The 23325-nt window shown below is 59.0% G+C and overlaps 1 protein-coding gene across 2 annotated transcripts; it reads left to right on the plus strand.

Annotated features, from left to right (window-relative positions):
* The first annotated feature begins 9589 nt into the window (after window positions 1-9589).
* Window positions 9590-19726, plus strand: F11R (F11 receptor). Of its 2 annotated transcripts, none has more exons than XM_029055149.2 (10): window positions 9590-9683; window positions 15546-15614; window positions 16634-16741; window positions 17177-17323; window positions 17817-18019; window positions 18102-18204; window positions 18328-18435; window positions 18588-18600; window positions 19110-19164; window positions 19287-19726. In XM_029055149.2, exons 1-10 carry the CDS (start codon window positions 9605-9607, stop codon window positions 19320-19322), a joined length of 921 nt encoding a protein of 306 aa, XP_028910982.1. In that variant the 5' UTR covers window positions 9590-9604; the 3' UTR covers window positions 19323-19726. The 2 variants fall into 2 exon arrangements, with proteins under 2 accessions (XP_028910982.1, XP_028910983.1); XM_029055150.2 differs by having other exon boundaries at window positions 19110-19158; window positions 19287-19724.
* The last annotated feature ends 3599 nt before the right edge of the window (window positions 19727-23325 follow it).

The raw sequence follows: 23325 nt of genomic DNA on the forward strand, positions 1-23325 counted from the left end.
GACGCCTCCCCGGCTCGCCCCCCGACCCCGGAGGGTCCACGCGAACTCCTGCCGCCTCCTCTCCCGCCTGAACCTGAGACCCGGGTTGCTATGGCCCCTTTTCCGCTGACACCCGAGGCTTCTCCGTGTGTGCCGGCGCGCGCGCGTACACACCCACACAAACACACGTACACACACTTTCACGAGTGTCTTGCATGCACCGGCGTCTCCTCCCCTGCCCACGGGCCCCCCTCGAGTCCCGAAGGCTCCGAGCCGGCACTGGGCCGGGATTGGGAGGAAGACTCCCCGAATGCCCGGCGGGGGGGGACGGCGGGGAGGAGGGAGGCTTTGGCAGCTTGAAGCCCCGGGCCCTGCCCTCTGGGGTAAACGATTAGCCAAGTCCGGAGGGTGGTCCCGGGCTGAATCCCTCCCCCCCTCCCCCCCCCCCGCCCTCCCACACTTCCCCATCCCCAGGGGCTTCAGGGTTGTAATTTTTTTTTTTTAGAAGAAAAAAATTAAATTGCTAAAAAGATTCCATGGCCTGTCCTGCGTCTGGGCTTCCCCACTGCTCTGCTGGGTGACCCTGGCCAAGTCGTTTCACTTCCTCTGGGCCTCGGTCGCCTCATCTGGAAAGTGGGGATTGAGGCTGGGGACCTCACGTGGGATACAGTCTGATTTGCTGGTATCCACCTCAGCACACAGTATGTGCTTAACAAATACCACAGTTATTATTATTATTATTATTATTATTATTAGCGGAGGTGAAAGGGAGTGTGAGAAGGGGAGGAGGCGGGGTTACCGATTGATCAAGGGGAATCAGTCCGGCCCAGTGGACAGCGCGCCGGCCTGGACGTCCAGAGGCTCCGGCGCTTGTCTGTTGTGTGACCTTGGGCAAGCCACTTCACTTCTCTGTGCCTCCGTTACCTTGTCTGTAAAATGAGTTTTAAAACCTTGAGCCCCGTATGGGAAAGGGAGCTTGCCCAACCCGATGACCTTGTATCTACCCCAGCCCTTAAAACGGTGCCTGACACATACTAAGAGCCGGAGAAATACCGTGATCGTTATTTTTATCAAGCAGTCAATCAGTGGTACGTATTGAGCGTTTACTACGTGCAGAGCACTGTACTAAGCTTCTGGAAGAGTACAGTGCAACAGAATTAGCAGACACGTTCTCTGCCCGCAGTGAGTTTATATTCTAGAAGGAAATTAAAGACTAGAGGGCTTTACCCCCTTCCTTCAAGGAGTTTACAATCTAAGGGAAGGAGACAGCATAATTTGGGAGTTGGGGGGAGGGGAGGAATCCCATCCTCTGTACGCCCCACCTAATAATAATAATAATGTTGGTATTTGTTAAGCGCTTACTATGTGCCGAGCACTGTTCTAAGCGCTGGGGTAGACACAGGGGAATCAGGTTGTCCCACGTGGGGCTCACAGTCTTAATCCCCATTTTACAGATGAGGTAACTGAGGCACCGAGAAGTTAAGTGACTTGCCCAAAGTCACACAGCTGACAAGTGGTAGAGCCGGGGTTCGAACCCATGACCTCTGACTCCAAAGCCCGTGCTCTTTCCACTGTGCCACGCTGCTTCCCACCTCTCATTCCCATGCTCTCCCCTCCCCGTAAAAACGAGAAGCAGGCATGGCCTAGTGGATAGAGCACGGGCCTAGGTATCAGAAGGACCTGGGTTCTAGTCCCAGCTCCTCTACTCGTCTGCTGTATGACCTTGGGCAAGTCACTTCACTGGGACTCGGTTATCTCTACAATGGGGATAAAGAGCGAGTCTCCACGTGGGACAGGGTCTGTGTCTGCCCGGATCTCTGAGGGTTCTGTGGGTGGTGTCATGGAGACCAGGGGTGGGGCTTGGTGTCTTGGTGCTGATAATAATAAGAGTATTTATTAAGCACTTACTCTGTGCCAGGCAATGTACTACGCCCTGGGGCAGATAGAAGTTCATTAGGTCGGACCCAGTCCCTGTCCCACGTGGGGCTTACGGTCTCAATCCCCATTTTCCAGATGAGGGAACCGAGGCCCAGGGAAGTCAAGTGACTTGACCAAGATCACATGGCAGACAAGTGGCTGAGTAGGGATTAGGACCCACAACCTTCTGACTCCCAGGCCTGGGGAGTGGGGCGCTCACTACAGCATCGGGGGAGGGGCCTGAAGAGGGAGAGGAGAAGGAAGAGGAGCAGAGGAAGAGGGAGAGGAGGAGGAGCAGAGGAGGGGGAAGAGGGGGAGGAGGAGGAGCAGAGGAGGGGGAAGAGGGAGAGGAGCAGGAGGGGGAAGAGGGAGAGAAGGAAGGGGAAGAGGGAGAGGAGCAGAGGAAGGGGAAGAGGGAGAGGAGCAGGAGGGGGAAGAGGGAGAGGAGCAGGAGGGGGAAGAGGGAGAGGAGGAGGAGATGGAAGAGGAGGGGGAAGAGGGAGAGGAGGAGGAGCAGAGGAGGGAGAGGAGGAGGAGCGGGAGGGAAAAGCAGGAGGAGGGGGAGCGGAGGGGAAAGTAGGTGGAGGAAGAGGAGCAGGAGGAACAGGAGGAAGGGGAAGAGAAGGGAGAGGAGGAGCAGGAGGAAAAGGAGGAGGAGGAGCAGGAGGAAAATCTCGTCGTCTTCTGCCCGATGGGCGGGCCGGGCGGGCCGGCAGGCCACCCACACCGGCCGGAGCCTGGGATTCTCGGGGAGGCGGGGGAGGCACTCACCTCCCACCCCCCAACCTGCCCCCCCCGGGCTTATGGGGACTGGAGCCCGAAGGACCAAGCCGGGCAGTGAAGAAGAAAGACCCGGAGGGGACAAAGATCGTCAGCCTCCTCGGGCCAGGGGTCCTGCCCACTCACAGGGGACGGCCTGGGCGCTCAACACATGCTCGGCACACGGTGGCCGCTCGACTCTGAGCCCCTTGGGAGCAGGGATTGTCTCTGTTGTTGAATTCTACTTTCCAAGCGCTTAGCGCAGTGCTCTGCACGCAGTAAGCGCTCAATAAGTACCACTGAATGAATAAATACCGCTGATTAAGATCCTTGTGGAAGGGGATCCCTCTGTCCACCAGCTCCCTTGGATTCGTTCCGGCGCCCGGTGCCACTGACGATCGATCGCTCGATGGATGGATGGCCCCAAACCCTGGTCAGACCAGAAAAAAGCGGCGTGGCTCGGTGGAAAGAGCACGGGTTTAGGAGTCAGAGGTCGTGGGTTCTCATCCCGGCTCCTCCATCACGTCCGCTGGGTGACCTTGGCCAGGCCGCTTCTCTTCTCTGGGCCTCGGTTCCCTCATCTGTAAAATGGGGGCTAGGTCTGGGAGTCCCCTATGGGACAGGGACTGTGTCCTACCTGATAAACTCCTATCTACCCCAGCGCTCGGTGCCTGGTTACCGATTTGTCCATTCCAAGCGCTTAGTACAGTGCTCTGCACATAGTAAGCGCTCGATAGATACTATTGAATGAATGGTTAAAAAAATTAAAAATGGTGGTATTTGTTAAGCACTTACTATGTGCAAAGCACTGCTCTAAGCGCTGGGGGACACCAGGTGATCGGTTTGTCCCACGTGGGGCTCATGGCTTTAATCCCCATTTTACAGATGAGGTCACTGAGGCACCGAGCAGTTAAGTGACTTGCCGAAAGTCGCACGGCTGGCAGGCGGCGGAGCCGGGATTAGAACCCACCACCTCTGACTCCCACCCAGGCTCCTCCCCCCTTCCCCTCCCCCATGCCGAGCCCATCCCAAATGTCCCGGTTGGGATGTTTTTATTACGGCTGCCGCTCCCAGGACTGGGAGTGGGAAATTTGGTTCCTCCTCCCGGACCGGGAAGTTTAATCCTTGCTGCTTGTTTAATCTGGCGGAGGGTGGGAGGGAGGAGGATTTATTATTCTATTTATTTTATTAATGATGTGTATAGATCTAGTATTCTATTTATTTATATTGGTGCTATTGATGCCTATATACTTGTTTTGATGTCTGTCTCCCCGCTTCTACACTGCGAGCCCGTTGTCGGGCAGAGATTGTCTCTGTTGCTGAATTGTACTTTTCAAGCGCTTAGTACAGTGCTCTGCACACAGGAAGTGCTCAATAAATACCATTGAATGAATGAATGAGTGAATGAATGAGGGACGCGCTCCTTGTACAGATCTGGACATGGGTGGGACGCCCACAGGTACACATGCCTACACACGCACGCACACACGTGCCCACGAAGAAAAGGTGTCCCCCAAACGGTTCTGGACGTGAATGGGACGACTACACATTTACACAGACGTATAGGAAAGGTGCTCCCTGTCTAGATCCGGAAAGCAGCATGGCGTAGTGGCTACAGCCCAGGCCTGGGAGTCAGATGGTCCTGGGTTCTAATCCCTGCTCCGCCACTTGTCTGCTGGGTGACCTTGAGCAAATCACTTCCCTGGGCCTCAGTTCCCTCATCTGGAAAATGGGGTTTGAGACTGTGAGCCCCACGTGGGACGGGGACTGGGTCTAACCTGATTTGCTTGTGTCTTCCCCAACGCTTAATACAGTGCCTGGCACCTAGTAAGCGCTTAACAGATACTACAATTCTTATTATTAGTACTACATGGCACATGCACAGGCATAAGACAAGACTGTAAGCTCGTTGTGGGCAGGGAATGTGTCTGTTTATAGTTGTATTCATTCATTCAATCGTATTTATTAAGCGCTTACTGAAAGAGCACGGGCTTTGGAGTCAGGGCTCATGAGTTCGAATCCCAGCTCTGCCACTTGTCGGCTGTGTGACTGTGGGCAAGTCACTTAACTTCTCTGTGCCTCAGTTCCCTCATCTGTAAAATGGGGATTAAGACTGTGAGCCCCACGTGAGACAACCCGATTCCCCTATGTCTACCCCAGAGCTTAGAACAGTGCTCGGCACATAGTAAGCGCTTAACAAATACCAACATTATTATTACTAAACACTTGGGAAAGTGCAATGCAACAATAAACAGTGACATTCCCTGCTCACAACGAGCTCACAGTCTAGAGCGGGGGAGACAAACATTAATACAAATAAGCAAAATTACCGAACTATACATAAGTGCTGTGGGGCTGGGAAAGGGGGGAAGAGCAACGAGATCGAGTCAGGGCGACGCAGAAGGGAGGGGGAGATGAGGAAAGATGGGGTTTAGTCTGGGAAGGCCTCTTGGAGATGCTAAGATTTTGAAGTGGGCGGGGGAGAGAGTAATTGTCTGTCGGATTTGAGGAGGGAAGGCATTCCAGGCCGGAGGCGGGACGCGGGCCAGGGGTCGGCGCTGAGACAGGCGAGATGGAGGCCCAGAGAGAAAGTCAGCACTAGAGGAGTGAAATGTGCAGGTTGGGTCGTAGAAGGAGAGAAGCGAGGTGAGGTGGGAGGGGACGAGGTGATGGACTGCTCGTACTTTCCCAAGCACTTAGTAATGTGCTCTGCACACAGTAAGCGCTCGTTAAGATTGAATGAATGAATGAATGAACTCCTATCCTAAACATGCATGTCACATACATGTTTCTGTGAACACTCTTGGCTTGTGTTCCGTCTCCCCCACTTGCAGAGGACGTGTGTGTTGCGGGGACATCTTTCACGGGCTCCTCCTCTGCCTCCCACCCCGTAACTGTGGGGGTCCCTGAAGATTCAGGTCTGGGTCCCCTTCTATTCTCCACCTACACTCACTCCCTTGGAAAACTCATCCGCTCCCACGGCTTCAATTACCACCTCGACGCGGGTGATTCCCAGATAATAATGTTGGTATTTGTTAAGCGCTTAATACGTGCAGAGCACTGTTCTAAGCGCTGGGGTAGATACAGGGGAAGGAGGTCGTTCCACGTGAGGCTCACAGTCTTCATCCCCATTTTACAGATGAGGGAACTGAGGCCCAGAGAAGTGAAGTGACTTGCCCACAGTCACACAGCTGACAAAGGGCAGAGTTCGGGATCCCCATCTCCAGCCCCGATCTCTCTCCCTCTCTGCAGTCTCGCGTTTCCTCCGGCCCGAAGACATTTCTACTTGGACGTCCTTCCATCACCTCAAACCTAACATGCCCAAAACAGAGCTCCTTATCTTCCCACCGGAACTTTCCCCTGTCTTTCCCGTCATTGTAAACGGCCCCACCGCTCTTCCTGTCTCGCAAGCCCGTAAACTTGTCCTTATCCTTGACTCCTTTCTCTCATTCAACCCACGTAATCAATCTATCACTAAATCCCGTTGGTTCGATCTTCACGACATCGTAAAAATCCGCTCTTTCCGCTCCATCCAGACCGCTACCGTGATACTAATCATCATGATGGCATTTGTTAAGCGCCTGCTATGTGCCGGGCACCGTACTAAGCGCTGGGGCACCGTTAATCCAAGTCCCTATCCTATCCCGCCTTGATTATTATATCGGCCTCCTTGGTGAGCTTCCAGTCTCCTGCCTCTCCACATTCCAGTCCATACTTGACTCTGCTGCCGGGATCATTTTTCTACGCAAACATTCAGTCCACGTTTTCCCTCTCCTCAAGAACCTCTAGTGGTTGCCCGTCCACCTCCGCATCAGACCGAAACTCGTCACCACCGGCTTTAAAACCCTCAAACCCCTCCTCGCTCCCTCCCACCTCACCCCGCTGCTCTCCTCCTCCAGCCCAGCCCGCACACGTCGCTCCTCTAATGCCAACTTACTCACTGAACCTCGATCTCGTCTCTCGGGCCGCCGACCTTTCGCCCACATCCCGCCTCTGGCCCGGCACGTCCTCCCTCCTCGGATCCCTCAGACGACGATTCTCCCCTCTTTCGAAGCCTTACCGATGGCCCGCCTCCTCCAAGAAGCCTTCCCTGACTGAGCCCTCCTTTCCTCTTCTCCCGCTCCCTTCTACGTCGCCTTGACTCGCTCCATTCGTTCCCCCCTCCCAGCCCCACAGCACTCATGTCCATATCCATCTTTTTATTTATTTGTATTAATGTCCATCTCACCCTCCAGACTGTAAGCTCGCTGTGGGCAGGGAATGCGTCGGTTGTCATAGCGTACTCTCCTGAGCACTTAGTACAGTGCTTTGCACACAGTAAGCGCTCAGTAAATAGGATTGAATGAATAAATGGATGGACATAAGTGCTGTGGGGCCGAGGGAAGCAGTGTGACTTAGTGGAAATGATAATAATAATGTTGGTATTTGTTAAGCGCTTATTATGTGCAGAGCACTAAGCGCTGGGGTAGAAACAGGATAATCAGGTTGTCCCACGTGAGGCTCACAGTCTTCATCCCCATTTTACAGATGAGGTAACTGAGGCGCAGAGAAGTGAAGCGACTCGCCCACAGTCACACAGCTGACAAGTGGCGGGGCGGGGATTCGAACCCATGACCTCTGACTCCCAAGCCCGTGCTCTTTCCACTGAGCCACGCCGCTTCATCCCTGGCCCGGGAAACAGAAGACCTGGGTTCTGCTCCCGGTTCTGCCTCTTGTTCGCTCTGTGATCTCGGGGAAGTCACTTCACTTCTCTGGGCCTCAGTTTCCTCGTCTGTAAAATGGGGATCCGATCCCTATTCACCCTCCTAATTAGACTGGGAGCCCCCTGTGAGACAGGGACTGTGCCCCACCTGATTAACCCGTGTCTGCCCCGCCGTTTAGTAGAGCGCTCGGCACTTAGTGGGCGTTTAACAAATACCACACGTTTCGATGAACATTCCCTAATTCCCTAACAGTGTTGTAGATCCAAAAAAAAGGGTAGTGAAAACATGCGTCATGGCAGAAACGAGGAAGTTGGAGCGGTTGGGGCCCGATAAAGCGAAAGAAACATCCAAACCCAAACAGGAAAAACGATTGGTCATTACCAAGGGTGGCACAGTGCTTTTGAAGCCAAGAGGAAAAAGGAAGTGGGTGGCTTTTGTATCCTTTCGATTGGGGAAATAAGGAAGTTGGTTGCAGGATTTCTCGGGAGCAGCCCAGATTTAGCTCTGGTCGTTCCAAATCCCCTGGGAAGAAAGAATGTTACATTTCACAACGTTCCCTGCTTGCAAGGAGTTTCACAGCCAAATGCTCATCACCTTAGAGAAGCAGCCAGCCCGGGCCTGGGAGTCACGAGGTCATGGGTTCTAATCCCGGCTCTGCCTCCTGTCTGCTGGGTGACCTTGGGCAAGTCACTTCTGTAGGCCTCAGCTCTCTCCTCTGTACAATAATGTTGGTATTTGTTAAGCGCTTACTATGTGCCGAGCACTGTTCTAAGCGCTGGGGTAGACATAGGGGAATCAGGTTGTCCCACGTGGGGCTCACAGTCTCAATCCCCATTTTACAGATGAGGTAACTGAGGCCCAGAGAAGTTAAGTGACTTGCCCACAGTCACACAGCTGACAAGTGGCAGAGCCGGGATTCGAACTCATGACCTCTGACTCCAAAGCCCGGGCTCTTTCCACTGAGCCACGCTGCTTCTCTGTATAATGGGGATTGAGACGGTGAGCCACGAGGGCCAGGGACTGTGTCCAACCTTTTTGGCTTGGGTCCACCCCAGCGCTTAGTACAGTGCCTGGCACGTAGTCAGTGCTTAACACATACCTCGATTATTACTGTGAGCTCGCTGTGGGCAGGGAATGTGGATGGTTTGTTGTTCAAGTGTCCTCTCCCAGGCGCTTAGTGCAGTGCTTTGCACTCAGTAAGCGCTCAATAAATACGAGTGAGGGAATGAGTGAATGAAAGAATGAATGAGTGAGTGAATGAAGAGTGAATGAATGAATGAGGGAATGAAGAGTGAGTGAGTGAATGAATGAAGAGTGAATGAATGAGGGAATGAGGGAATGAAGGGTGAATGAATGAGGGAATGAAGAGTGAATGAATGAATAAATGAGGGAAAGAAGAGCGAGTGAGTGAATGAATGCAGTGTGAATGAATGAGTGAGGGAATGAGGGAATGAAGAGTGAATGAATGAGTGAGTGAAGGAGTGAGTGAGTGAGTGAGTGAGTGAATGAAGAGTGAATTAATGAGTGAGCGAATGAGTGAGTGAGGGAATGAAGAGTGAATGAATGAGTGAGTGAGGGAATGAAGAGTGAGTGAGGGAATGAAGAGTGAATGAGTGAATGAATGTGAGTGAGTGAGGGAATGAAGAGTGAATGAATGAGTGAGTGAATGAGTGAGTGAGGGAATGAAGAGTGAATGACTGTGTGAGTGAGTGAATGAATGAATGAGTGAGTGAATGAATGAATGATTATTACCTGGCTTGCCTCACCTCACCCACGCTCCCAATCCCGCCCCTCCTTCAAGACAGGCAGCCACCTCCGGGGCTCTCGTCCAATGGCCCGTCCCCGTGCCCCCCCTCCACCTGCCAACCTCCCAGCCAATCCGGGGACGGGCGTGGCCGGGGAGCGCCCCTCCGGCCAATCACCAGCCGGCCCAGGTGGGCTGCCGGCCAATCGCTCACGGCGATGGGCGGGACCTCACCTGGCGGGGGCGGTCGCTCCGGACCAATCGGAGCGCGTTGTGAGGGGCCGGGGGCGGGGCCGGGTCTCGCGGGGGGGAAGGGAGGGGCCGCACCTGCCGGCGGGGGGGTTGTCACTCAAGGGGAGCGACGGGCGCGGGAGCCAATGGGAGCGGGCGCGCTCGGGCGGCCGGCCAATGGGAGCCGGCGGGGAGGAGCGGGGGGCGGGCTCCCACCTGGCGGCCGGGCAGGCTGGGCGCGGCCGGCGTCGGTGGGGCTCCCGCGGTCGGGATGGCGGCGCGGGCCGGGGGGCTGCGGCTCCGGCTCCTCTTCCTCACGGCGGTGGCGGCGGCGGTGGCGGCTTCTCTCTGTGAGTGCGGGGCGGGGGACAGAGGCCGTCCGTTGGGCCCGGGGGGGTCAGAGGTCAGAGGTCAGGGCGGGGTCTGAGCGGGCCCCTCTGGAGGTGGGCTCGCGGGGATGCGGCCGGTGGAGGGGGGAGGGGAGGGGGACGGGACAGCAGCGCTTCGCACCTAGTAAGCGCTCAACAAGTGGCGAAAAAGTTGAAGTCCGGGGTGGGGGGCGTCCCCCCGGCCCCCTCTTCCGCTCCTCGCCCCCCACGCTTCGGGTCATCCTGGAAAAAAGGGGTGCGTGCGCGTGCGGGGGTGCGAGCGTGCGCGCGGCCGCCTCGCCCCTTTGGGCCGAGGTCGGGGGTCGATGGCCCACGTGGCCCACCTCCAAGAAGAATAACGGGGATAATATTAAGCGCTTACTAGGTGCCAAGCACTGTTCTAAGCGCCGGGGGGGGGATCCAAGGTCATCAGGTGGGGCTCCCAGTCTTCATCCCCCTTCTCCAGATGAGGTCACCGAGGCCCAGAGAAGTCGCCCAAAGCCGCGCAGCTGGCCAGCGGCGGGATTCGAACCCATGACCTCGGACTCCCCCGCTCGGGCTCTTGCCGCTGAGCCGCGCCGCCTGTTTGGAGGTGTTTCCCGAGCGCAAGGGGCAAGAGCCCGAGCGGGGGAGTCCGAGGTCGTGGGTTCTGATCCAGACACATCCGCTGGGTGACCTCGGGCAAGACACTTGCTTCTCTCCGCGACCTCATCTTTCATCCCCTTGATTCTGCTTCTTGCTCTTGTTCTTCTCTGTCCGTCTCCCCCGATTAGACCGTAAGCCCGTCAAAGGGCAGGGACTGTCTCTGTCTGTTGCCGATTTGTCCATTTCAAGCGCTTAGTCCAGTGCTCTGCACGTAGTGAGCGCTCAATCAATACTATTGAATGAATGAATCTGGAAAATGGGGATTGAAAGCGTGAGCCCCACATGGGACCAGCTGATTTCCCCGTCTCTACCCCTCTGTTCGAGGCGCTTAGCAAATCCCACGATGATGATGGTGATGAGGAGCATGTCCGGAGCACGGTGCAACAGGATAATAATAATAATGTTGGTATTTGTTAGGCGCTTACTATGTGCAGAGCGCCGTTCTAAGCGCTGGGGGAGATACAGGATCATCGGGTTGTCCCGCGTGGGGCTCACAATCTTCGTCCCCATTTTCCAGATGAGGGAACGGAGGCCCAGAGAAGTGAAGCGACTTGCCCGCAGTCACCCAGCTGCCAAGTGGCAGAGCCGGGATTCGAACCCGTGACCTCTGACTCCCAAGCCCGGGCTCTTGCCACTGAGCCACGCAGACGCGTTCCCTCCCACCGCTTACAGCCTACGGAGGGGGAGAGGGACACGAATCTGAATAAATAAGGGGTTGGCCTTGGGGAACTGATAAGGGGGAGGCTCTCCGCCCTCTTTCCCAGGCCCAGGGTTGGCTTGGGGGCTGGGGCTTGGCAAGATGGTTTTTCTTGAGCCCTTACTGAGCACCTAAGAGAGAGGATTGCCCAGCAGTCGACTCGCCCCAGGGCGACACCGAGGGCGACCCTTCCCCCGAACTGTCCCTCACGATGGCCCCCTCCCCCCAGGTCGGAGGGGCACAGATCCCATCCCTCTGAGGAACCGGGGAGACCCGAGGACGGGGGCAGTGGCCGGGCCGGAATCCCCCTTGGGCAGCCAGTGCTAGAGATGGCAGTGGGAAGGATGGTGGTTAGACTTCAGGAGGAACTTCCTAGTCACGAGGGGGCTGGGAAGACACCAGAGGCGGGGACCAGAGAGGGAAGCCTGGGTCGCGTCCACTGCTTTGGAGGAGACGTCCCGCTTGAGAGGTCATGAATTTCCCAGCGCTGCCACTTGTCAGCTGTGTGACTGTGGGCAAGTCACTTAACTTCTCTGGGCCTCAGTGACCTCATCTGTAAAATGGGGATGAAGACTGTGAGCCCCACGTGGGACATCCTGATTCCCCTGTGTCTACCCCAGCGCTTAGAACAGTGCTCGGCACATAGTAAGCGCTTAACAAATACCAACATTAAGTAAGGGAGTCGCAGGGGGAGGGGTGGACCTGCTGACAATCCAGATGTGGGACGGCAGGGTATCGGCCTGGGAGTCAGAAGGACCTGGGTTCTAATCCCGGCTCCGCCACCGTCCGCTGGGCGACCGTGGGCAAGTCGCTTCACCTCTCTGGGCCTCCGTTCCCTCATCTGGAAAATGGGGATGAAGACGGTGAGCCCCACGTGGGACAGGGACTCCTTCCAAGCCGAGTGCCTTTCATCTACCCCAGCGCCTAGAGCAGTGCCCGGCACATAGTAAACGCTCGGCAAATAGTCCAGTGATTACTATTAGGAACGAGGAGGGTGGATTTAGGAAGCGGTTGCTGCCGTTGCTTCTTCCCAGCAGCTCTCGCTCCTCCCCGCCCTTCCCCGGCCGAGCTCGGGAACCCGGCGTCCCCTCCCCCGGGATTCGGGGGGACCCGGGGAACGTCCTGTCCACCCATGTGTCTCCCCCGGGCTTCCTGTCGCAGCCTCCCCGAATCCCGGCTACTTCCTTAGGGGTTCAGAGAGGCAGAGACACGAGTCTCTGGGTCTCCCTTGGAGGGCAGGAGTGGAGGGGGGTGAGGGGTCGGGGAGAGGAACGAGTCACTCGCTGGTCCGCCCCAGCCTGCTTCCTCCCTGACTTCCCATTCCCTCCCCATCCCCCGGGACCCACAGGAACCAGGAAAGGACAAAGAAAGCCCTAGTTTCCTCTCCTTGCCCCTTGGAGAGGAAGCCTGGCGGGGCGGGGGTGGTCGTCAGCCAGTCCGTCGTATTCGTTGAGCGCTTACCGTGTGCAAGGGGAAGCCCCTCCAGTTCTCATTCAATCGAACGGAGCGCTTATTGTGTGCGGAACACCGTTCTGAGCACTGGGGAGAGGACAGGAGAACGATAAACAGACGTTCCCTGCCCACAGAACTAGCTGACAGTCCAGAGGGTCGGTGGGGGCCAGCGGGAGGGGAGTTGATGATGATGATAATGCTGTTTAAGCGCTTACTATGTGCCGAGCACTCTTCTAAGCGCTGGGATCGATACCAGCTAAGCAGGTTGTCCCACGTGGGGCTCACGGTCTTCATCCCCGTTTTCCAGATGAGGTAACTGAGGCCCAGAGAAGTCAAGTGGCTTCATACGGACGGGGGTCGTATGGAGGGGCTATGGGGAGAGAAACCAAGGCCCAGAGAGAGGCGGCGCCTTCCCCAGTGCACACAGCAGACTGAAGGCGGTAATTACAGGGACGGGGGTGGAATCGATCAATCGATCTTTGGTAGTGATGATCCGCTCGGTATAGTGCTCTCTATGCAGAGCACTGTGCCGAGGGGTTGGGAGGGTGCGGTAGGAGAGAGACATTTCCTGCCCCCGAGGAAAGCACCGACTAGAAGGCAGAGAGACCAAATAAATAAATACAGGGAAGGTTTTTTAACAGTTATGTCATGCTCAGTCCAGCGCTCTGTACAAAGTAAGCGCTCGGTAAAGACGTCGAGCGATCGATAACGGCGTCTTCATGACTGCCGCGGGCGGAGTGGCCGTCGGACGCGTAAAGGCACCGTGTGCTAAGCACCGGGGTAGACGGCGCCGGGTGACCTCGGGCCAGGCGCTCGGCTGCTCCGCGCCTCGGTGACCTCATCCGGCAAATGGGGATTAAGACTTTGAGCCCTGTGAGGGGCAGGGACTGCGTCCAACCCGACTTGCTTGGATCCGCCCCAGCTCCCAGGACCGTGCCTGGCACGAAGGAAGCGCTCAACGAATACCTCAGTTGTTATTAATTGTCATGAGGAGACCCGGGACAGTCGGGACGGACGCCCAAGATGGGGCTTCGGGGCCAAAGAAGGAGCTGGGGCCCGGCGGGCCTTCACGGTCTGAGCCCCCCAGGCCCTGGGGGAGACCGCAGCGGTGCCAGTCGAGGGGAGGGACGCTGGGTCGCCCCTCCCCCGGGGTTAAGGGGGTGGGGTCGATCGGGGGGTGGGTGCGTGCCTGTGTCTCGGCCCCGGAGGAGGGGTGTTTATGGGGTGTGGGAGTCTGGATGGGTGACACGGGGTGAGCGGTCGTGTTTGTGGGCTGCCCCGTGCCAGGGCCAGCTTCGGGCTGTGGTGGGGCCGGAGTAGGGTGGGTGGGTTTCTCGGGGCGGAGGGGCACGGTGGGGTCTCCTCAGCCCCCCACGCCATCCCGGGGTCCAGAGGCCGGGCGCCCGGATGCCCTCTCCCCCGTCTCTCTTCCGAGGGGCAGGCCGGGGAAACAGACCGACCCCTCCGCTCTCCGACGCCGGCACCGAAACCCCGAGCCGCCCCCGGGCCTGTCACCCGTCCTTCGTCCTCCCGTCCGCACGCCCTCCCCACTCCGCTCTCTCCGGGACGTGACGTTTCGGTCCAGAGTCCTGAGTCGGTGGCCCGGGGATGGGGGAGGGAAGGGTGGGGCCCCGGGCCGGGCGCTGGGGGGAGGCTCCCTGGCACCGCTCCCCAAACGCTCCCGGCGGGGAGAAGCCTCCGCCGGGCAGGGTCGGGGAGGAGCTAAGCAGGTAGAACCGGAAATTCCACAGAGGGAGGGAGGGACGGGCTGCCCTGCCCTGTCCTGCCCTGTCCTGCCCTCCCTCCAGCCGTGCCCGCCGCCACCGCTGCTGGCTCGATGGGCCCCGGGAGCCGAGCGTGGTGGGGTTGGGACCGCCGGGATCCCATCGGCCCCCCCATCCCCACCCCGGGACCACTCCCACAGCCCCTCACCCCTCCAGGGACAAAGATTCAGCCGAGACCAAAGCGGGGGCGGGTCAGGCGGGTTAGATCAGGGCGGGAAGGCCTCCTGGAGGAGGTGGGTTTTGAGGCGGGATAGAAAGGGCAGGGAGGGCGAGGTGGGAGCGGGGGAACTGGGTGGGGGGACGTGTGGAGTTGAGCGTCACTGAGGGGCGAGAGGAGCGGGTGTCGCTCTCTCCATCCGGACAGCACCGTGAGGGGCCGGAGCGGGGGATGACCGACACCGAGGGGTCAGTCGGCGACGTGGGAGGGCCGGGGGCGAGGCCCAGCACCCCGAGGCCTGTGCCCGGGATAGGGGGGACCAGCTGGGGCGAGGCAGCGAGGAGCTCACTGTGGGCAAGGAACGTGGCTACCCACTCTGTCCTGTTGGACTCTCCTGAGCACCCAGCAAGCGCTCAATAAATACCCCCTGATGTCGGGCCAAGACGAGACCAGATCCTAACGGGGGCGGGAAAGGGAGCGCGAGCGGTCGTGGGTCAGGGTCCGGCTAGGGGCAGGCTGGCGGGGCCGGGACCGTCGGTCGGTCGTATTTATCGAGCGCTTAGTGTGTTCAGAGCACCGTTCTGAGCGCTTGGAGAGTACAGTACAGCAGTAAAGAGAGACGGTCCCTGCCCACAGCGGGCTTACAGTCTAGACAGGGTTGGGTCCGGGGTGGGGCGGGGGGGGTGTCGCCGTCCCCTCAGATGCCGCAGAGTCCGAGTCCTGGGTTGGATATTGGGGTCCTCAGGGCCGGGGGAGGCACCAGTGAAGGATCTAGAGGTCGGAGTGGACCTCTCCCCCAACCAGCGCTCATTCTCTCTGTCTCACACCCACACACAGTCGATCCGCGGTATTTATCGAGCGCTTACTCTACGCGGGGCCCTGGACCGAGCCCTTGGGAGAGGCCAGTACCGCCGAGTTGGTGGGGACATTCGTTGCTTCTGGTCCAGGAGGGGGGAGACGGACCCACGTCAAACCCTCCAGTCTCCCGCCGAACGAGTCACCGGGGGAGCGGGTCTCCGCCTCGCGCTCGGCCGTCGGGCCGGGGGAGACGGGACCGGGTGCAGCTCCCGGTGATTCCTCGCCTCACCAGCCCCTCTCTCTCCCGACAGCCTCCGGGGTTCTGGGCCAAGGCACCGTCCACACCAAAACTCCAATCCTCCGGGAGGAAGAGCACAAACGTGAGAGGGAACGATGGGGGGCCGGGAGGGACGGGGCGGGATGAGGGATTCCCAGCATCCTCACGGGAAACATTCACTCATTCAATTGTATTTACTGAGCGCTTACTGCTTACTGGACTGAGCGCTCGGCAACAGGGACAATTCCTGCCCAGCAACGGGCTCACGGTCTCAAAGGGGGAGAGAGCTAAACAAAACAAGTAGTCAGGCATCAGCACCATCAAGATAAATAGAATCATAGATATAGGCACATCATTAATAAAATAGAGTAATAAATGGACGTATACACAAGTACTGCGGGGAGGGGAAGGGGATAGAGCAGAGGGAAAGGGAGGGCTCAATCTGGGAAAGCCTGGTGGCGAGAGCAGGGACCTGGGAGTCCGAGAACATTCATTCCTTCAGTTGTATTTATTGAGCGCTTACTGGGTGCCGAGCACTGTACTAAGCGCTTGGAAAGTACAATTTGGCAACAGAGACAGTCCCTACCCGACAACGGGCTCACAGTCACGGTCCCAGCTCTGCCGCTTGTCAGCTGTGCGACTGTGGGCAAGTCACTTCGCTTCTCTGTGCCTCAGTTCCCTCATCTGTAAAATGGGGATTAACTGTGAGCCTCACGTGGGACGACCTGATGACCCTGGATCTACCCCAGCGCTTAGAACGGTGCTCTGCACATTAGGAAGCGCTTAACAAATACCAACATTATTATTAGAAGGGGGGAGACAAACAACAAAACAAGTAGACAGGCATCAATGGAGAAAATGAGTTCTGATCCCGGCCCCGCCACACATCTGCTGGGGGACCCTGGGCAAGTCACTTCACTGCTCTGAGCCTCAGTTCCCTCATCTATAAAACAGGGATGAAGACCGGGAGCCCCACGCGGGACGGAGACGGTGTCCAACCCGATGATCTCATGTCTACCCCAGCGCTTAGAACGGTGCTCGGCCCCTAAGTAAGCACTTAAATACCAAGATAGATTTTTTTTTTCCTTTTCTTTCCCCTGACCCCCGGCCCCACCCCTGCAGAGGTCACGCTGTCATGCATGTATTCCGGGTTCCAAAACCCCAACGTCGTCTGGAAGTTCGGGCAGGGCGGCAACTCGGTGCTGGTGTGTTACGACAACAAGATCACCGGTGAGTTCGGAGAAGAACGCCGGGGAGGCGCGTTCAGAAGCAGCGCGGCCTCTTGAGAAGACCCCACCCACCCCCGGGCCGGGGAGTCGGAGGTCCCGGGTTCTAATCCCGGCTCCGCCATTTGTCCGCTGGGTGACCCCGGGCTTAGCTTCTCCGGGCCTCGGTTGCCTCACTTGCAAAAAGGGGATTCGGTCCCCGTTCTCCCTCCGGCTCGGGCCGGGAGCCCCCACGTGGGACCCGATGATCTCGTTTCCACCCCCAGCGCTTAGTACGGTGTTTGACACGTAGTAAGGGCTTAACAGATACCGCAGTTTATGTATTCTGTGGAGGGGGAGATGGGTTGGTGAGTTTGGAGTGTGGGAGTTGGGGGACCGGACAGGTCCACCCCCCCTCCCCGCCCCGGCCAACCACAGCCCCCTCCCGCCCCGCGCCCAGCCCCCTACGAGCAGCGGGTGACCTTCTCCCCGTCGGGGATCACGTTCAAGTCGGTGACGCGCAAGGACAACGGGACGTACATGTGCATGGTCAACGACCCGGGCGGCGCCAGCTACGCCGAGGCCACCATCTACCTCACCGTGCTGGGTACGTGCCCGCCCAGCCCTCAGCCTGCGTCCCCGGCTTGACCGCCGAGGGCACGGAGCCCAGATCTGGGAGCCAGAAGGACCTGGGTTCTCATCCCGGCCCCGCCATTCATTCATTCATTCATTCAATAGTATTGATTGAGCGCTTACTGTGTGCAGAGCACTGGACTGAGCGGTTGGAATGGACAATTCGGCAACAGATAGAGACCGTCCCTGCCCGGTGACGGGCTCGCGGTCTAATCGGGGGAGACAGATGGCAGAGCAAAACAGAGTGAAGCCAAAACAAGACAACTTCATCAAGATAAATAGAATCAAGGAGATGTGCACCTCCTTAACAAAATAAATAGGGTAATAAATAATATATATAAATGTTCACAGTGCTGGGGGGGGAGGGGGAGCAGAGGGAAAAGGGGGGCTCAGTCTGGGCTCAGTCCTTGTGGCCCGGACCCCGCTCAAGACCCCCTCCTCTGGTCCCCTCCCCCCCCGCCCCGCAGTGCCCCCGTCGAAGCCCAGGATCAGCGTCCCCTCGTCGGCCACCATCGGGCACCGGGTGGTGCTGACCTGCTCAGAGGACGAGGGGTCCCCGCCCCCCGAGTACCACTGGCTGCGGGACGGCGTCCCCCTGCCCCCCAACCCCAAGAGCAGCCGCGCCTTCAGCAACTCCTCCTACACCATCAACCTCTACACCGGGGAGCTGGTACGGGGACCGGGGTGGGCCCGGAGGGAGGCCGGGGGACCGGGGGTGGGCCCGCCTCCGCTCACGCCCATCCCGTCTTCAGATCTTCGACCCGTTATCGGCGTCTGACTCGGGCGAGTACAGCTGCCGGGCCCAGAACGGCGTGGGGCAGGCCCAGCAGTCCGACGCCGTGCGCATGAAGGCCTGTGAGTAGCGGGGGGCCGGGCAGGCGGGGCCCCCCGGGGTGGGGATCGGGGTGGGGGGGCGGTTCCCTGGGGATCCGGGACGCCCCCCTCCGGCCCTTAACCTGGTCTCCCCCCTCCCCGCAGCGGAGGTGAACGTGGGCGGCATCGTGGCGGCCGTGATCGTGTCCCTCATCCTGCTCGGCCTGCTCGCTTTCGCAGTTTGGTTCGCCTACAGCCGCGGCTACTTCAACAGTGAGGACCCCCCCCCCACACCTGCCCGTCCCCCGCTTCCCCCCCAGATCCCCCGCTTCCCCTCCACCCCTTGCTCTCCCCGTCTCCCGCGTGCCCCGTCCCGTAACCCAGCCGCCATCCTCATGCTTCCTTTTTCCTCTCTTCTCTTCCAGGGACAAAGAAGGGGTGAGTGTACAGGGGAGCAGCCGGAGTGGAAGCCCCGGGCCCGAGGCGCCCTGCCCTGCCCGCGGAAGCCCTCGGCCCCGCAGAGAGAACAGCGAAAGCCCGGGGGAAGGAGAAGCCCCACAGCCCAGAGATCCGTCACCCGGCCCGGGGAGGAAGTGGAGGGAAGGGGAATCCGCGGGGGTGTTGTCCCGTGACCGGGGCGGGAGCTGGTCCAAGAGGACTTCCTGGAAGAAGCGGGCTTCTGGCCGTCCCAGATGGAGAGGAAGGGATTTAGGAGAGAGCTAGGCAGGAAAAAAGGCGTGGGCGGGGATGGAGAAAGGGTAGGGGTGGGGGACAGTGCCCGACTGATGAGGGTGGAATGGGAGGGGTGGGCGGGGGGGGGGGGGCCCAAAAGCGGGGAGGACGAGCGGAAGGGTGGTCTGGGTCATTAGCTGGGAGGAAAGGAGGGGCGAGATGGGGGGGAAGAGGAGCCCCCCGCCTCACTCATCGCCGCTTCCCTTCATTTTCAGGAGCTCGGGCAAGAAGGTGATTTACAGCCAACCGTCTGCCCGCAGTGATGTGAGTGTATGTGCGGGGTAGGGGGGTGGGGGGGGGGCATCCAGGTACGGAAGGGGGTAAGCGGGGGAGGACCGGGGGACCCGCCTGCTGCTCGTGGGGTGACACAGACCCTTTGTCTCTGTCCCCAGGGCGAGTTCAAACAGACATCTTCTTTCCTGGTGTGACCTCGCCCCTCTGATCACACCCCGCACCCCGGCCCGGCCCCCCCACCCCGTAGTTAGGATGTTTTTATATGGATCCCCCCTCCCCTTCCCGCCTGGGCATTTGCTGGTGAAACCGCGGTGCTGACCCCTGACCCTTGACCCCGGCCCCCTCGCCCACATCCCTTTGCTTGGACGCCCTCCCCCCCCACTCCCGGTGGGGCCGGGGGTGGGGGGGGAGTCGGGGCTGGAGAGAGACTGGCGACCCCCGCCCGCCCCCCTCCTCGGGACCCGCATAATTTATTGAGCTTGGAGCTAGCTCCCCCCACCCGACCCCCAAGGCTGCAGTCTCTCTCCTCACCTTTCCAGCCTGGGACGGGGGGGTTAGGGTGGCCCTGAACCCCCTTCCCCTTTCTCCACACCCCTTCCCCCACCTTGGGGGTCCGGGGCTGGTTTGAGAGGGGGCGGGGCGGGGTCTGTGGGTGAAGGGGGAGGGGAGGAATGGGGGGCGTCTTATCTTCCGCCCCCCGCCCTTCCCTGCTGCTGTGTGCCCCCTCTTCACACCGCCCCCTCTTCCCGCCCCGGGGCAACGGGTCTAGATTCACCGGAAATAAAGGACTTTTAGATTGTTGGAGCTTCGCCTTTGTGCACGAAGGGCTTGGCGCCCCTTCCTCTTTTCTGGAGGGGCTGCCGGGGAGGGAGGGGGCGGGGAGGAGTTGGGGTGTATCAGGGGTGGGGGGAGCCCCGGGCCCGGGAAGAGCCCCGCCGGTGCCGGGTTTCCCGGCGGCCAGGAGCGCGCGTTCCCGGCCGCCGCCGTGGATGAGGGGGGTGGTATTTGTTAAGCGCTTACTCTGTGCAAAGCACTGTTCCGGGCGTGGGGGCGATACAAGGTGATCAGGGACTTGGGGCAAGTCACTTCACTTCTCTGTGCCTCAGTTCCCTCATCTGTCAAATGGGGATTAACTGTGAGCCTCACGTGGGACGACCCGATGACCCCCGTATCTCCCCCAGCGCTTAGAACAGTGCTCCGCACATAGTAAGCGCTTACCAAATACCGACATTATCATCAGGTTGTCCCACGTGGGGCTCCCGGTCTTGCCATTTTCCAGATGAGGGAACTGAGGCCCAGAGAAGTGAAGTGACTTGCCCCAAGTCCCCCAGCTGGTAAGCGGCGGAGGTGGCATTAGAACTCACGACCTCCGACTCTCAAGTCCGCCCGCTGCCCGCGCGCCCCCTGGCGGCGAGGAGCGCGCATTGCTGGCCGGCGCTGTGCTCCCCGCGCGCCCCCTGGCGGCCAACAGTGGCCATTGCCGGTCGGGCTCCCTGGCGCCCCCTGCCGGTCACCAGTGCGCATCGTCTGTTGACGGAGAGCCAAATTAAAGCCCGCGCCGCCCTTAATAATAATGATATTTATTAAGCGCCTATTCATTCAGTCGTATTTATTGAGCGCTTACCGTGGGCAGGGCACTGTACTAAGCCCTTGGGGAAGTACGATACAACAATAAACACGTTCCCTGTCCACGGCGAGCTTACAGTCTAAAGGGGGGAGACGTCACTACAAATAAGTAAATGACAGATACGGACGTAAGCGTATGAGGCTGCGAAGGGGGGGAAGAACAAAGGGAGCAAGTCAGGGCGATGCGGAAGGGAGTGGGAGAAGAGGAAAGGAGGGCTTAGGGAAGGCCTCTTGGAGGAGATGGGCCTTCCATAAGGCTTTGAATAATAATGATGGCATTTGTTAAGTGCTGACTATGTGCCAAGCACTGTTCTAAGCACTGGGGTAGATACGATGCAATCAGGCTGCCCCAGGAAGGGCTCAGAGTCTTCATCCCCATTTTACAGATGAGGTAACTGAGGCACGGACAAGTTAAGTGACTCGTTCACGATCACAGAACTGACAAGCGGCGGAGCCGGAATTAGAACCCATGACCTTTGACTCCCAAGCCCGGGTTCTTTCCACTAAGCCACGCTGCTCTGAAGCAGGGGAGAGTAGTTATCCGTCAGAAGAGGAAGGGTGTTCCAGAACAGAGGCAGGTCATGGGGCAGGTCGGTGATGAGACAGGCGAGACGGAGGCCCAGTGAGAAGGTGAGCAGCAGAGGAGCGGAGTGTGCGGGCTGGGTTGTAAAAGGAGGGTCATGAGGTGAGGTAAGAGGGGGCAAGGTGCTGGACTGCTTTAAATAATAATAGTAATAATGTTGGTATTAAGGGCTTACTATGTGCAGAGCACTGTTCTAAGCGCTGGGGTAGATCCAGGGTAATCAGGTTGTCCCACGTGAGGCTCACAGTTAATCCCCATTTTACAGATGAGGTCACTGAGGCACAGAGAAGTTAAGTGACTTGCCCACAGTCACACAGCTGACAAGTGGCAAAGCCGGGAGTCAAACCCATGACCTCTGACTCCGAAGCCCAGGCTCTCTCCACTGAGCCACGCTGCCAATGGTGAGGAATTTTTGATTGATGCGGAGGTCGATCGGCAGCCACTGTAGCTTTCTGAGGAGCCTGGCGACGTCCTGCTATGACGCGGATGACATGTCTTACTATGTGTCAAGTGCTGGGGTAGATACAAGCCGATCAGGTTGGATGCAGACCCTGTCCCATTTTACAGATGAGGTAATTGAGGCCCAGAGAAGTGAATTAACTTATCCGAGGTCTCACATCAGACAAGTGGCGGAGGCGGGATTGGAAGTTAGGTCCTCTGACTTCCAGGCCCGAGTTCTTTCCACTAGAACATTCTGCTTCTCTTCCTTGTAGCCCTCCGTTGCTCGCTTTCTCCCCGCCTTCACGGATAATGCGATCGATCTCCCTCTCTTCCCTCCCCCTTGACCTGGATCCTAGAGAAGCGGGGTGGCTTAGTGCACAGAGCCCGGGCTTGGGAGTCAGAGGATGTGGGTCCTAACCCCCACTTGTCTGCTGAGTGACCTTGGGCAAGCCACTAGACTTCTCTGTGCCTCAGTTCCCTCATCTGGAAAAAGAGGGTTAAGAACGTGAGCCCCCCGTGGGACAGCCCGATGACCTTGTAAGCCCGGGCTGGGGAGTCAGAGGTCATGGGTTCGAGTCCCGGTTCTGCCACCTGTCAGCTGTGTGACTTGTGGGCGAGTCACTTAACTTCTCAGTGTCTCAGTGACCTCATCTGTCAAATGGGGGTTAACTGTGAGCCTCACGTGGGACAACCTGATGACCCCGTATCTCCCCCAGTGCTTACAACAGTGATCTGCACATAGTAAGCGCTTAACAAATACCAACATTATTATTATTGTATGTCCCCAGCGCGTAGAACAGTGCTTGGCACAGAGCAGGCGCTTCACAAATACCATCGTCGTTATTATTGATCGATCTCGTGGCTCCGCCGGTCTCGGGCCGCGGCCACCAGGGGCCGCTGTGGCTCCGTCTTAGGCGGACGCGGAGACCGTCGCCCCCTGGCGGACACTGGCGGAAGCGCTCTCCTCCCTCCGATCCGGGGCGCCCGGATTCCTGGGTTCCTTCTCCCCACCCCCACCCCCTGCCGACCCCCTTTCCCCGACCCCCCCCCACTCCTTCCCCGGCTCCCCGACCCCCGGGAGATGTGGCGGGGAATGGGGAGGGGCGAGGCAGGGGGGACCCCGACATCCTCCCTAAAGGGGGCTTTCTGGAGGGTGGGGGGGGAGGGCGAGGTGTCGATGGACGGGAGGGCGTTTTAACGCTCTTAAAGCCCCTGCCTCAGTTTACCCCCTGCACCCTCCCCGGCCGGGCGTGGGCCTCCTCTTGGCGTGGGCAGATGTGCACATCTGGTATCCGGTCCTGGCGTCCGGCCGTCCTGGCCTGGCCCGGCTGGGGCCTCCCTCTCCCCCGCCCCCTTTGCCCTTCTTCCCCTACTGTCCCCGGGTCTCCCCTGCCCTTGGATCTCTGCTCCCACCCCGTCTCCCCCCGTAGCTCCCCCGGGGTCTCCCCGGCTCTCTCTCCCGGCCCGTCTCTCTCGGCCGGACCCTCGGCGGCCTCTCCGCCTTCCAGTCCCACCGACGGGATCCGGGGTCGCCCCCTTCCCGAGGA

Source organism: Ornithorhynchus anatinus, chromosome X5 (genome assembly GCF_004115215.2).
Source record: "Ornithorhynchus anatinus isolate Pmale09 chromosome X5, mOrnAna1.pri.v4, whole genome shotgun sequence".
NCBI lineage: Eukaryota > Metazoa > Chordata > Mammalia > Monotremata > Ornithorhynchidae > Ornithorhynchus > Ornithorhynchus anatinus.